General features: G+C 39.5%; 1 protein-coding gene across 1 annotated transcript in view; it reads right to left on the bottom strand.

Moving 5' to 3' along the window:
* Positions 1-15,505, bottom strand: part of chrnb5a (cholinergic receptor, nicotinic, beta 5a) — a 51,267-nt gene that overhangs the window by 13,549 nt on the left and 22,213 nt on the right. Inside the window, exons 2-5 of the mRNA XM_007892015.2 lie at positions 10,781-10,834; positions 8,436-8,581; positions 6,545-6,589; positions 1,591-1,700 (exon numbers count right to left, since the gene is read on the bottom strand). Of these exons, the coding sequence (XP_007890206.2) occupies positions 1,591-1,700; positions 6,545-6,589; positions 8,436-8,581; positions 10,781-10,834 (355 nt within the window). The remainder of the gene's footprint in view (positions 1-1,590; positions 1,701-6,544; positions 6,590-8,435; positions 8,582-10,780; positions 10,835-15,505) is intronic.

The following is a 15,505-nucleotide window of genomic DNA, read 5'->3' on the forward strand; positions in this document are numbered from 1 at the left end:
ACTATAAGCCACATTGCTAGAAAGGGGCTTGAAGAGATATTGTCCATTGATAAAGGATGTATTAGCATTTTTTTCAAGAGAGTAATCATAACAGAGCAAATCACAGGAAAGTTTGGGATGAACCTATAAACCTTTAATCTTAAAAAAAACCAATAATAATTTGGTCACTTCAATCCAGATGTTTGTGGGACACTGCTGCGTGCAATTGGCTGCCGTGTTTTGCCCACAAATAAACAGTCAATTCACTTTACAGTAAATTCTGTGAAACGCTTTGAGACGTCGAGAAGATGTGAAAAGCGCTATATCAAATGCAAGGATTATTATTGTTATTAAAAGTGAAGACAGAGATCAATAATCCCTCCAAAAAAACAAAAACAATAATAAATCGGTCATTTTCAATCCACGACTGTTTGTGGGACATTGCTGTGCGCAATTGGCTGCCGCGCTCGCTCACAAATATACAGTCAATTTCACCTTACAGTGTGTTCTGTGAAGCGCTTTGGGACGTCCTCCCGACGTGAAAAGCACTATATCAAAATGCAAGGATTATTATTATTATCAAGGGACTCCAGGATGGAGTTCCAGAGATTGGGAGCAGAATGACTGAAAGCTTACCCACTGAAGGTGGGGTGTGTGGAGCAGGGGATAGGAAGTAAACAGTATTCACGGACCGAAGGGAATCAAATCAGACTCAGAGTTGGATCATGGGAGATTTGGAGCTGGGAAAAACATAATTTTTGCAATATTGCTTGCCTCAGGAGACAAATTTGTGTAAAAAAAACATTAAAGGAGACATATTAGGATTCATTAAACATCCACCAAGGAAACCAGTTCAAAGTAAAAAACAAGAATCACATGAACTTGCTTTGATACATGGCTCGTCACTTGGTGTCTGCTCTCGGTTCCTCCCCACAGTGGCTGAGGGAGGCTCGAATCATCTGTTCTGACGGTGAACCATGAAAAGCTTCCCTCACTTCTCTCTCTCTCTGCGCTCTCTCTCTCATTGTTTCCTTCTCTCCCTCATGTTCTCTCTCTCTCTTTCTCTCTCTCTCGCTCTCTCTTTCAATAATCACTCTCTCCGGGAAAGGAGGCAGCGAGTGGCCCGAAGTTGCAAATGGTCTTGGGCCGAATTAAATCATCCACCGGGCCAGATGTGGCCCTCTGGCTGCCTGTTGGACCGCACTGATCTCAACTACTACTGAATAGTAATTCGGGGGGAACAGTGCATTGTCAGAGCTGTTATCTTTCAGGTGAGATGTTAAACTGAGGTCCCATCTAACTGTTCAGTAGGAAGTTAAAGATTCCATGTCACAATTTGATACGAAAAGGAAGTTTCTCTCAGACGTGTCCAAACTAAGTACTCTGGGACACTGCCCTGTGTGAGGGGCACTATCTAAATGGAAGCTGCAGTAGTAGTTGTTGTAGACTGACAATACTCCAAAATAGAATTGGTTATTCATTTCATAACTTTTTGAGAGATATTGAGACATTTCATGGTTTAAGACCATCAAAATATCTAAATATATCAAACATCTTTGCTATATCAAAAGCAAGGTTTATATTATTTTTTATATAATAGTTACAACTTACTTGTTGTACAACACTATGTCCGGCAGCCAAATATGACGCGAGGATAATCTCAGTTGGTCAACTCCTTCGTACTGTACTGGTTCCCACCTCAGTCGATAATCGTTCCACTCCTGGTTCAACAAGAAACCCAACAATAGCAGGCACAGATTATCAGATAACCCTCATGATTTACTTGATACCATTACAGAATAGATTGATGTGATGAGAGTCACGATGAAAAGAATATAACGGTTAGTTCAGTGGAGTCCTGTGGCTCAGTGGTTAGAGCACTCGCTTTGCAAGCGAGAGACCTGAGTTCAATTCCAGGCAGAGGGCGAAACCTTGGGCAAGTTTCCTTACTCCACACGTCTAATAATAATCCCTCCAAAAAACAAAACAATAATAAATTGGTCATTTTCAATCTACGACTGTTTGTGGGACATTGCTGTGCGCAATTGGCTGCCGCGTTCGCCCACAAATATAGAGTCAATTAACTTTACAGTGTGTTCTGTGAAGCGCTTTGGGACGTCTAGAAGACGTGAAAAGCACTATATCAAATGCAAGGATTATTATTATTAAATTGTGGACTGCTGTTATTCTAATTCACCGCCAGTTATGGGTTTCCTGCCTTACTCAAAGGTAGTTGTAGAAACAGATTCATACCTTCACCAGAAGGCTTTGAGCCAAAAGCAATTTTGAGGAGATACAGGGGTGATAAGTAATCTCTGGTCTGTTACAGCACTAAGGAGCCATATGTAGTAAGGTCAAATCCTGGCTTGTGCTGATTTGGTTGATCTCAGCCAGGGCAACAATTGACAACATGTCCTTCAGTTGAGGAGAACCTGCTTCTATTCATTATCTGGTGACTACTGCTGGTAGGTGCAATCGTATAAATATTTAGAGAAGGCAGGAATGATCTTGCCTGCAATAACCCAAAACTAAAGTAGCCTTGGTATGCTCACTGTTGAGATTCATTCTTCCTCATGAGGTGGGTGAGTAAATTGTCGGGAAAAAGTATTAAGTAAGCAATTTTGGTGGCAGATTTCCCATTAAATCAAAGCATTCTGTCTCAGACAAGAACAACGACAGTATATAAGATGCGTATTTAGTTGCAGGTGGAATTTTTCCTCTAATTCTGATTAGATGGAGACAGAGAGGTAATATTTTGTCACATTCAGACATAATTATATATCTAAGCAAATATGGCAAGAATCTGGATAAAATTCCAAATTCCACACCACACTTAATCAATGACCAAACACTTATGTGAAACATACTAAGAAATTCCAGTATATAAAGGGTCTGATTATAAAGGATCTTTGCTAAATCAATTTTGTTTTCTCTCAGCATGCAATTAGCAGCAATGATCTATGGCATTAAGTTAGACAGAACCTATTACTTCTGAAATACAAAAACATACAAAATGACAATTATATAGCGCCTTTCACATCAGGAGGACATCCCAAGGCGCTGGACAATCTGTGTTTTGGACCTGAGATGGGAGTCAGGATCATGGAGGGTGAAGCAGGGGGGTAGGTGGGTGACTGGAGGTACAGTCGAAGAGGAGGGTCTTGAGACGGGTCTTGAAGGAGGCAAGGGAGGGAGCGAGGCAGAGGGACTGTGGGATGGAGTTCCAGAGGGTGGGGGCAGAGTGACTGAAGGCCTCCTCACCAATCGTTGGGCGGGCGAGGTGGTGGATGTGGAGCAGGCTGGAGCCCGCTGAGCGGACAGAGTGGGCAATTTGGTAGGGGGTTAGGTAGTTGCAGAGGTAGGGGGGAGCAAGATCATGGAGGGCTTTGAAAGTGATGACCAGGATCTTGAACTGTATCCTCTGTGTGATGGGAAGCCAGTGGAGTTGGGTGAGGATGGGAGTGATAAGGTCGCGTGCTTAGTGCAGGAGAGGACACGGGCTGCAGAGTTCTGGATGATCTACAGCCTATGGAGGGAGGAGCTGGGGAGGCCGACAAGCAGGAAGGGTCATAGGGTGGAATTCTAATATATTTGTTGGACTGAGAGTTTCCCTGGAAACTCCTTAAATAGCTCACTAATCATCAGTAATTACTAAGAGTAATTGTGTCCCAGTCAATGCAGAATGAACAACAAACAAACCTCAACCATTGAAATCACACCCTCCAATACCTTTACCAGTTAGCAATTTCTTGTAAATGTTATTCTGCATGTTTCTCCCGGCCCAATTCTAGACTTCTACAATGGGTGTGATGGTCATGTGCCTCAAGCCAAACAAAGTTATGCAACCTATAAAATATATACTGTTTCACATGAGCTCAATCTTACAGCTCCCTCTCTGGCTCAAACCTATTTTGTTATGTGTAATATGAAAGAAAATAAAGGTTTTTTTTGAAGAAGGTTTCAAAATCATGAGGTTGGACTAGATGAAGATGGCCCTTCAGCTCAACTGATCTCATAGCCTACCTAGTCTTGCATACTGTCCTCCCACCACTGCATCAAGCTGCTTTTTAAATGAGTCCAGAGTCCTGGTCTCAACCACTCAACCATAGTAACCTGTTCCAGTCGTTCATTACCTTCTGAGATAAGAAAAACTTTCTTGCATCTGTCCTGGAATTTCCCTTTGCAACTCTAAATCTATGTCCTATTATTCTTGTCCTGTTTTTGCTTTTTCAAATCCCAAGTGCAGGATCAAGCTGTGAGGTGGGTTTGTGGCAAACATGGGAAGAGGCTACAAGGAAGGAGGGCTCCTTCATTGTTAAACTTTAGCTTAGCTTAATTCAGGAAGCACCAAACTGTTCCTAGCAATTGGTTAAACTGCAGGTAAAATACTGAGTGATAAAGCCGACTCAGTGCACTGATGTGTGGCTCCTTAGTCTCAGCTGCATCTTCCCTTAACTCAGCACATTTCTCTCTGGCTGTCTGCTCTGGGGAACTCAATTTTTCTGTCAAAATGAATCCCAGAGGCCAAGAGATGAATAGAACCAGGAAGAGCTTTCACTTACTTTTGCACTCTGAGTATCTGGAGAGTTTAAAGAGCCTTAGAGAGTTCAGGCAACCAGTAACAGATTACGGACTCCATCTGCACACTTCCAGTATCTAAACCATCAGATTTAACGAGAGTGTGCAGATACAGCTGTAACAAATTTCTATGCAGGAAGGTTAGGTGAATAATTTGTGTCTGCAACAAATAGACATCAAATTAGCACTGAGAAACAATGGCACAGTGGGGGATAAACAGCAGCCTATTTAAGATAACACCAAACTCAATGCAGTTACATGTGTGTGAGAGAGTGAGATAGAGTGAGAGTGTGTTAGCGTGAGAGTGTGTTAGCGTGAATTGATGATACCACATCCAGGATACAAGAAATGTCACTCTGGGGTTCGGTGGACTGCTTTTTTTTATGCAGGTGTTAATGCTTTGTTTTTTATTCTACATGTGAATAAACCACTGTTTTAAGTTCCTAAAAGTGACTTCAACGGTTGTTTGGGGGCCACAATCACTCATACCCCTTCTTTCCATTCTGTAGTTTTAAGTTTTTTTTATATGTATATAAAATATTTAGGGCTTTAGAAGGTAGTTGAGCCATTGAATAAACTGCAGGAAAAAGTCTCAGTCACAAGTGGAACTGCAACCACTGACTGAGCAACTAGATTCAAAGTAAAAAAGACACAGTTGCTCAGTTTCAAGATCTTGACTTTGTGGAGCAAAGAAGAACAGTATAAGTTGTGTTATCTGGGAAGTGGACCTTTATCCTGCAGTGCATATCATCGATTGCCACCAGGAGGGCACTCAACCCATGTAGAAAAATAACTCTTTCCTTCTCGATACTAAAAGCGTTTTTGAACATAGTTTTGACCTTTTTACTTTCAGCATGACTGGAGTCCTTTGCTGTTGGGGCCAGAGATAAAGGCTGCAATGCCAGCTGCAGGAGGCCCGGTAGCACAATCTTTGAGCAGTAGTGAAGGCCAGCTCTTCTCCACAGCTGGCAATCCTGCTAATTGAGAATATCAAGTAGAGGATTCACAGGACTGTGTATTGATGGGCCATTTCCTGGAGCACATTTTTCCCAGTCTTACCAAGATGGGGAAAGACATTTGGAATTCTGTCAACAGCCCACTTAGTGAGTGTTAAAATCTGCTCACTGTGAAATACAAACACGATCACAAACTTTTGATGGTCGGTAGTCTTGAATAGTTTCAGCTTTTTTTTGGGTTGTTTCGTTAGGGTGAATTATTTTGTTGTACCAGGTCACACGCTGACCACAGAAAGAGTAGGTATTTATCTTGTTTCAAGGCTTGTGCCAGCGTTGCTCTGAACTGAGCCTGTGCACATCTGCTGGAGTGGGCAAGAGGAAACTATATATCATGATCTCATCATGTAAGTCTTATCATTTCATGTACTTGTGCTCTGGTCAAGCCATACCTCGAGTCCTATGTATAGTTCAGATTACCATCACATGGGGAGCTGCCCAGGTCCTAGAGGGAGTGCAGATGAGAGCAATGTCTTCTCATCTCAATCTTAAAGCTATAAGCAATGATCTGAAAGCTAGGGGTTTTCAATCTTAAAAGGAGATGTCTCAAAGGGCTAGAGGTATTTACGATTTTGAATGAGATTGACAAAGTAAATCAAAGTTGGATGCACCAAGATAGTGGAACACGATCACACAGGATTAGTGTTGCAAATCACCACTGGAATTTAATTTTATGGATAGCCATTTATTCATAAGGCATTTCCATACAGTAACTCTGACATTATTTAGCACTAACAAAAGTGAAACTTTTCTTCTCCTGTGTTGGTATTTTGTTTCAACCAACATCTTCAGAAGTAAAATGCCTGAATATATTTATTAGTTTGTGCCATCTTTTGTGCAGCATGAAATATTCATTTGAGTCGTAGATATATTTGCATCCATGGTTTTAAATAGTTGAGTGCATCTTACAAAGTAATCCAAGACAAAGTTTGACAGAGAGAGAAGGATTTACTCTGTACATAATTTATACTAACCTGAGTCAACCAGACATTTGTCGTCATTATTTGTTCTCTCTCATTCTGGAAAGGAAGCATAATCACTCAGTTATGTATTTATAAATTATTTTCAACAACAACAACTTGCATTTATATAGCACCCTCCACAACGAGCGGCAACCCAGAGCGCTTAACAACAGTGGAGCCCAATTCCGAACTGGGGGAAGGGGAAAGAGGAATATAGGTGTGGTCGAAGAGGAATATCTTCAGGCGCAACCTGAAAATGGTGAAAGAGGGGGCAATGCAAAGGGATTGAGGGAGGGAGTTCCATAGCTTCGGGGCGTAGTCGCTGAAGGCATGGCGCTAATGGTGGAGCGGAGGATTCGAAGAACAAGGAGGAGGCAAGAGCCAGTAGAGCGGAGGCAGTGGGTAGTGCTGTGAGGAGGAGGTTGAAGAGATATTTTCAAATCATGTACTTAAAGACGCAATCATGCAAATTCCTAAATTGTCTAATCAGTGCAATAAAAACAAATCTAAAGCAATTTTACATCAGAACGGAATAACCCAAAGTACTTTAAGCATGTAACAAGAAGCAAAGGTCCCTAATTAGCTTAAGTGGAAGTCTTTTCCGAATTTCTCTCTGATGCACACACACTGCAGAGTCCAGAAGAAGCAGGAGACAGGATAGGACATTGAAAGGCACTGTTTCAATATGCTGGATGTGCTTTCACTTACTGGTTTGCAAGTTAGGTTAACAACCTATATGTGAAAATTTCAGATTGTGCTAACCTTGTGCAAAAGCATGGCCACAGAGGGAATTACAGATGCTCATGATTATGCAATTAACAACCAATGGAAAGAATTTCAGAATTGTCATAAACCTTTGGTTTTATTCGCTAATGACTTATCTCACGGCATCCCTCTGTACACTTGTTTTTCCACATCAAAGAATCACAAGAGTGACACATCAGCAGGAGGCTAATTAACCCACGAGTGCATGCTAGTACATTTATAGAAACAACTAACTATTGGTCCAGAAAGGCACAATATCAAAAACTCAAAGCACTGGCATAAACTAGTTGCATCGAATTACCTCTTTCCATGCTCTAAAATTCCATATAATTGTGCATGAACTGGAAACAGCCTCCACCCCCTGACAGTTCACAATGGTTGTGCGCAGAAGTCAACTGCACATAAAACTTCTGGCTAGCGGCAGTCAAATGCTGTGTAACTTGCCAGACAGTGCTGTTAATGGCATGCTTTGCAGTTTTAGCTGGTTAGACTCCAGCAGCACTACAACACCCACTGTGTGAGCCCAAACATTGGCTCTGCATCTAATACTCTCTGGAACTGTGAAGCAGGATGCATCCCTCCAAGGAGAGTGTGAGCACTCCATTCCAATATAAGATGGGATGCATGGAACTCTCAGTCTGGTTTGGATACTCTTCTGCATGGTGATGAGTTTCCGCATGTGTCAGACACCCGCTGACCATAAAAAAATACACAAGTTGGAAGTCCAATGTGTGGGTAGATTTGCAACACTGCAAATGGCATTGAGGAAGGGTTGGGTGTCCAGCTCAAATGGACTAATTAATAGGTCACACAGCAATTAATCCACACCAACTAAATAATGGTACCAAAACAATAATGTTAAGCACATTGTGATGGCTTCCTGATGTGAAAAGCGCTCTATAAATGTTAACTTGTATTGTATTTGTAATCCTTTCTTCAATGATATGTTAATTAGCATCATCAGTGTTAATGAACACATCGCCCATTATTATTATCACCCCTCTGCGAATGTTTTCCTTTTTTTTGCATAGGAAATAGCCAGACAAACTGATTTTTTCGAGTCCTATGTGCTCCTGTTACTGTGAAAGTGAGCAGATCATAGACGCAGATTTTTTGAACTGCAGCAATGTGCACTCACCACACTTATTAACTGTGAAAGGGAGACTTTTATAGCGATTGTCACCATCTCACTGCTGTTCTTTGCCGGTCTGATAAGCTTATTGTATCGATCAGCATGTAAAAGATAGTCCGCCAACCGCTCTTCTGCATTTGGAGCCAAGGTGGCTGGAAGAAGAAAGCAAAACCACATAACCTTTCAGAACCTTTACACAAGAAGGGTTCTTTATACAATAAAACTTTCATATTTCGTTGATAAATTTTATGCTCGTCAAGGTGGAGGATTTCAGTCCCGAGAACAGTTTCCAATTGTATATATCATCTCAATTCAGGGCTGTTGCCAATTCAAGTATCTGATGAATCAAGTGTAGAATAAAGCTCCTTTTAGAACAACCTCTCCGCCCCCTCCCATATCAAAATAACTGTAACATTCACATTTACCAGCAACAACCATCTTTGCAGTCTCGCTGAGATTACCAATTTGCAAATTAAGTTCTGCCTCCAAATTCAAGGTGCATTTCAGAATTTTCTACAATTCTAGAATTTTCTGAAATGGCCTTGCAACAACTAAGACATCAGCTAAGACAAGGTGGAATTTCAGGCTTGTCTCCCCCTCCCCTCAATATTTCTTCTCTTTGAGACTGACAATTTAATGACAATTTGTATCACAAAAGTGTTCAGATTTGTACATTTGGAACATAGGAACAAGAGTAGGCGATTCAGCTCTGCAATGCTGTTCTGCCATTCTATTAGTTCATGGCTTAGGTGTATCTCAATCGACCAGTAACTGGGTTCCTACTTACTGCTAGGCAAACAAAGGCGTGTGGAGGAAGGAAACTTGCCCAACGTTTCGCCCTCCCAGGGAATAGAACCCAGGTCTCTTTCTTGCGAGGCGAGTGCTCTAATCACTGAGCTACACGACTCCACAATGTGACAGTCCCTTCTAGAGAAAGACATGGTTTCTTTCACTGCTGTTGCCTTGCCCTAAAGACATAGAAATAGAATATACTAAACCACTGAAACAATTAGAATCAAATTATTAAGCGATAAAATTCCTGAAGACCATATTTCCTTTTACCTTTAACTTATTTTGTTTTGCTTCAGGCGATACAGTAACATCTTTCTGTTATTGGGAACTGTTGTTTTGTGCTGTGGAGCCATTCAGCAAAAATACAGCACTTAAATTCACGAAATATTATGAGTTTAACTATAATAAAATACTTAAATGGCAACAACCCTTTGATAACAGAGAAGGAACTGAATCCCAACCATCTATCATATCAGGTACTGTACACCGAGATATTAATTAACAAATGTCAAACGCCACAATATACCCCAAGAAGGCAATGCACAAGAGGCCCTAGGGATTATTGAATTGTGCAATGATTCAGTGAATAATTCATTGCATCCTCATTGACTGGCTGCCTGCAGTTCTGGACAATACATACAGTATTTTACTGCAGGGAGTTATCTAACTGTTATAAATGTAACTCTTGTAACTAACACAGATAACAGAAGATTTAACATTCCCTTGTTAAATTGAATTTAATGTAACCAATGTAAAATTACTATTTGGTCAGTCATCTCTGAATTTAAATATATTTTCAGCAAATGCAATACTCCGATGAAGATTACAGAATTAGGAGTCAATCATCGTTATATCTCAGTATAATCTGTGGAATTTCTTATTAAGAAATCAAAGTCACACGAAATAACACACTTGGTAACTGGAAATATATCTCACCAAACCAACTCTGATGAAAGCTATTCCAGGGCAGAATTCAGCCGGGCCTCCAACAGGAATACCAACAGAATTCCCTATTAAGGAATCATATTAAGAAATACTGCAATATGCTACACTTTACTCCTTCTGGAAAATAAATGTAATAATAGTAATAATCTTTGCATTTGGTATATCATCTAATCATTTGATTTGTGACAATCGTTGAGACATCTCAAAGCTCTTCAAAAAATGTTGCTGTTGAGTGGAGTGACGGTGTTTGCTGGCAAATGTGGTAGACAATTGACCACAGGAATATCCCACAAACAGCCGTAACGTCAAATTTTCAGCAGGATTGCTGGTCAACTTCTCATTTTACTCAAAAAGTGAAGTGGAAAGAAAACTCCAAAAACTGGCATTTGAAGAGTTTATATACAGAAACCCAATTTTGTGAAACCATTGTACAATTTGGCTGCATGGTGCTTGCAGTGAATTACAAGGGTGTATCAGGTTTTGGCTGTGGATACAATATATTGAAAGCGATACATATTTAAAGGTTGAAGGAATTGGATAACTCTCAGTTCTATGGATTGTTTGAGCTGGTTGTATAACCTGCTTACTTTGACTAATTCTCTTACTTGTCTTACCTGGTTTCAGGCTTTTCTGTTGGTTTATTTTTGCTCCTGTGGTTGTCGGGTGACCTAGCAGCAACACATATAAAGGAAGATATTGGATTATCTTTACAATGTACTGTTATTAAGAATAGAACACATGGTTCATAACAGACAAACATTTAGTGGTCAACCTTAATTGCACAAGAAATGTTAGTTCTTTTGCAAATGTTCCCATAAGTGAGAATGAGATGCAAATAAAGAAAATGAAAATAACCATTTTAGAGGATGAATTTCACTGGCTCAAGCTTATTGTTAACCTATAGTAGAAGAGGGTCACAAGATCATGAGATTGGTCTGGACGAAGAAGGTCCTTCTATTCATCCGATTTCATCCCACCGGAACACCCTTCCTATTGTCTCCCCATCACAGCATCAAGCGGTTTTTTAGATTAGTCCAGTGTCCTGGCTTCTACCACTTTTCCTGGCAACCTGTTCCAGTCATTGATTACCCTCTGGGTTTGGAAAGAAAAAAACTCTGTCAAAAGAAAGAAGCCCAACATATGAAGATTGAATTTTCTTGGTCAATTATAAAACACGTGTCCCTTTTCTGTCCTATTGTCAAGTAAGATAGATGTAGAGCTCATACTCCAGAGTAAATCCAAAAAGAGCAGATCTTCAGGAGGAACAGAAGGAAACTGGGTAGCTTGAAGACATGGGGAGCATGGCCTGGGCAGATGGATATGCCAGTTGGGTTCCAGTCAAACTGTGGACTTGTTTAGCACACGTGACAGTTGAGGGAAGTGAGCCAAATAAAGTTTTGTTTGAGGTAGGCAAAGTCCTATAATGAAGCAAATGTTCTAGAATTCGAACAGGTATTAACAAAATCTATAAAATGGAATTGACTTGGACAATTATAAACTAAGTATTACCTTTCTGTCCCATTGTCAAGTAAATTAGCTTTACAGATTTGGATAACTGGATGAGTCACAAGGGTTGCAATAGCTCATGTTTTCAATAATAATTCTTACATTTGGATTGCGTGTTTGACACTGGGAGGTGTCCCAAAGCACGTCACAGAATAAATGGTGTGATTATCTTTTTATGGTGATTGCAGAAGTCAATTTGCACACAGTCATGACCCACAAACAGCCATGGAGTGAATGATCAATTTTATTTGGGGGATTGTTGGCTAAGACACTGGGAGAAACTTCCTCCTGTTTTAGAATAGTGCCATAGGATGTTTAACGTCCACCCAAACAGGCAGATGGGGGCACAGTTTAATATTTCCTCCAAAGGACGACATATCCAACAATGCAATGCACATCCACAACACTACTTTTAGCTTAGACTATATGAGTTCCAAGTCCTGACGTAGAGCTTGATCACAAACTTCTGACTCAGAGATGAGCGTGTCACCAACTGTCTTCTTGGTCACAGTGTTCAAGAATACATGCACATATATTGAATAGATTTAAAATTGCACAACAATATTTAAAGAACGGCAGAAAATCAATTCAACAATTTTACAATGATACTAATATAGCTTAAAGGAAATCTAAAATACCATTGATTAGAAATTGCAAAGTAATGTCATTGTACAAAAGATCCAGGATTAAGAATTTATCATTTTAAAGCACAATTTGAAGAACTAGGGGCAACACTCAGAGCTGCTCACTTATAGTCTTTAATGTGTCAACTAAAATTCTTTATAATCTCTGGATGATAACTAATGGGTTAAATGATAGAGGTAAAAACTGTTGTACAGCATTGCTAAACAACTTCCTTATTAAGAAATGTTATTGAAATGGTTTTTGAAATATTCCCCTTCCAATTTCTAAATAGTGGCAGTGCCCAAACATGGAGATGAAAAGCCCTGTGTTGGATACTTGCTTAATAGGGATTATGTTAAAGCGCTCACCCCTTAAAAAGTTCTGAAAGATACTTTTCAGTGTCCGAAAATAATCCCTGCTAAGTGGGAATCCAACATACCAGCACCAACGTTTTTCCAGCTGGGTTTGTATCATGCCATTAGTCAGAAGTAGGGATAAGAGTATTTTAAAATACATCTTAATGATATTCCTTAAATAAGGATCAGGAATATCACTCCATAGAGTTCAAATTGAAGAAACTAGTCAGTTAGCACCGATTTAATGGACTTGGTTTTTAATAATAATAATCCTGCGTTTGCATTTTCTATATATCTGGGATTGTTTGGAGTATAAATAAAATTCTTCAAGAGAGATTGCCTAGTTTCTATGAGTGATCAAGATACAAGGCGTAATGTAGAAATAATGAAGCCTTTGGGGTAAGTGATCACAATGTGATTGGATTTAAGATTATCTGACATTTAGCACTTGAGAAAAATCTGTGAGTTCAAACAAATTGCAAACTTTAGTGGAATGGAAGAGAAGCTGAAATCATTGAAAGTTGGGATGAAAAGTAACTTGAAGGGGGGAGGAATTAAACAGTTTTAAAACCCAAATTGTAAATATGCAAGACATATATGTATTGAGGAAACATAAATGTAAATTGAATAAGCAATTGAATTCAAAAAGATTGGACTTGTTGGAGCTTTTCTCTCTGGAGTTGAAGCAATTTGGATCCAATAGAGGTGTTTAAGGTTATGAAAGCATTTGACAGGCTGTTTTCACTTGTTGGTGAGTTAAAAACCTTAATATAAATTAGCCAGTGGTAGATCTAAGAGGGTGTTTAGGAGGAAATTCTTCATGTAGAATGTAGTTGAAGTAGAAAAGCATGAATATATTTAAGAGAAAATCTGATTCATTCATGAGAGAGAAGGGAATAGAGGAATATAGGTAAGGGGAATATGAGTTATATTTGCTACACACAAAAGCTAATAATAATAATAATGCTTGCATTTGATATAACTCCTTATCACGTCTTAGTGATATCTCAAAGTGCTTCACAGAATATACTGTAAAGTGAATTGACTGTATATTTTGTTGGCAAGCCGCACGAGGATAGATAAGGATAGCATAAGAAAGTGTCAAACGTACTGAGACATTCTTACGATATCACATTGATAAAAAAGTAATTACAGATGCAAAAACAGAAACAAAGTGTCACTGTAGCTCTGAAGGATAAAATAGCTATTTTCTAAAAGTATTTGCTGAATCTGATGATACCGCACTACCGGTATTTCCAGAGTATTGGCTACTCTGAAAATGGATACTTGCTGTGGAGAGGTGCTGTCATGTCTGTCAGAGAGTGAAACCTTTAGGCTGAAAAATCACTAAACGTACAATAGATTTATTATACGATAATTTTACTATATATATGGCTATTGGTGCATCAGGGACTTTTACTACTTATGCTCCTTGCAATATATGGAGTATAGTGCAATATATGGAGTATGACTAGGACAATACCTACATCACTTTAATAATTAATTTGGAAATAATTAGAGGTTACATCTTGCTCTATATTTCCCTTTTACACAGGCTGTTTAAGTGATCATTGACACTACATCAGGAACAGTACGGTTTGAACCAATTAGCACTTTGTGGACATTAAGAGGGTTCACTTCCTGGATTATGTAAAATGAAAGACTGAGCTGATCTGTGTATTCAGTGTAATGTATTAACCTCTTTCAATTTAAATAGTGCAAGAATCACACACAAAACAAAAGTAAGAAAATTGGCAAAAGTTAAGTAAACCAGACCAATATAGCTCAATGGTTAGAGCACTCGCCTCTCAAGTGAGAGACCTGGGTTCGATTCCCGGCAGGGTAAAACCTTGGATAAGTTTCCTTACTCCACACGCCTAATAATAATCCCTCAAGAAAAAAAAACAATAATAAATTGGTCACTTCAATCCACGACTGTTTGTGGGACACTGCTGTGTGCAATTGGCTGACATGTTTTGCCCACAAATATACGTCAATTCACTTTACAATATATTCTGTGAAGTGCTTTGAGACGTTTAGAAGATGTGAAAAGCGCTATATCAAATGCAAGGATTATTATCATTATTATTAGTACTGTGCCATCCAACTTTTGTATATCTTACAGTATATCCAATGAAATAGAAGATTTTTGAAGGCAGTATTGATAGATTTTTTGACAAGTTAAAGGAACTGAAGGCTAACAAATCTTCACAATCATACAATTTATATTCTGTGGCACTACTTCCCTGAAAGAGTTATTGGACTCTGTAAAGTTCTGCATGATTAGAGGCAATCTTATCTCTGTATAAAGAGGAAGACTTATCTGAACCAAACAATTATAGGTGTATCACACTCGCAAGATCACAAAATCACCAGATTACAATATTGGTCTAGCCCTTCAGCCCATTCAATTTCAGCCCTCCCACCTTACCATCTCCCCATCATGCATCAAGCTGCTTTTTGAGTTTGGTATATGAGTTTAGAATCCTGGTCTCTTCCACCTTTCAAGCAATTTCTTCCAGTCATTAATTATCAAAAAATTAATTTAAACAAAAAACTTCCGAGAGTCTGTCCTAAAATTGCTCCTTACAACTCTAAACCGATGTCCTCTTACTCCAATCGACTGTCTTGATTGTATACAATACAATACAAATTTACATTTTTATAGCGCCTTTCTTGTCGGGATGATGTCCCACGTTTGCCAGATGATCCATGGTATGCACCGGTGGGAGCCAAAGGAGGATGGTGTGCGGGTGGTGAGAGGGGAAGATGGCCATAATGCATTCAAAGAGGAACATGTTGAGGCAGACTTTAAAGGAAGCGAGGGAAGGGTGAGGCGAAGGGACTGGACGG

Source organism: Callorhinchus milii, unplaced genomic scaffold (genome assembly GCF_018977255.1).
Source record: "Callorhinchus milii isolate IMCB2004 unplaced genomic scaffold, IMCB_Cmil_1.0 Scaffold1, whole genome shotgun sequence".
NCBI classification, from domain to species: domain Eukaryota; kingdom Metazoa; phylum Chordata; class Chondrichthyes; order Chimaeriformes; family Callorhinchidae; genus Callorhinchus; species Callorhinchus milii.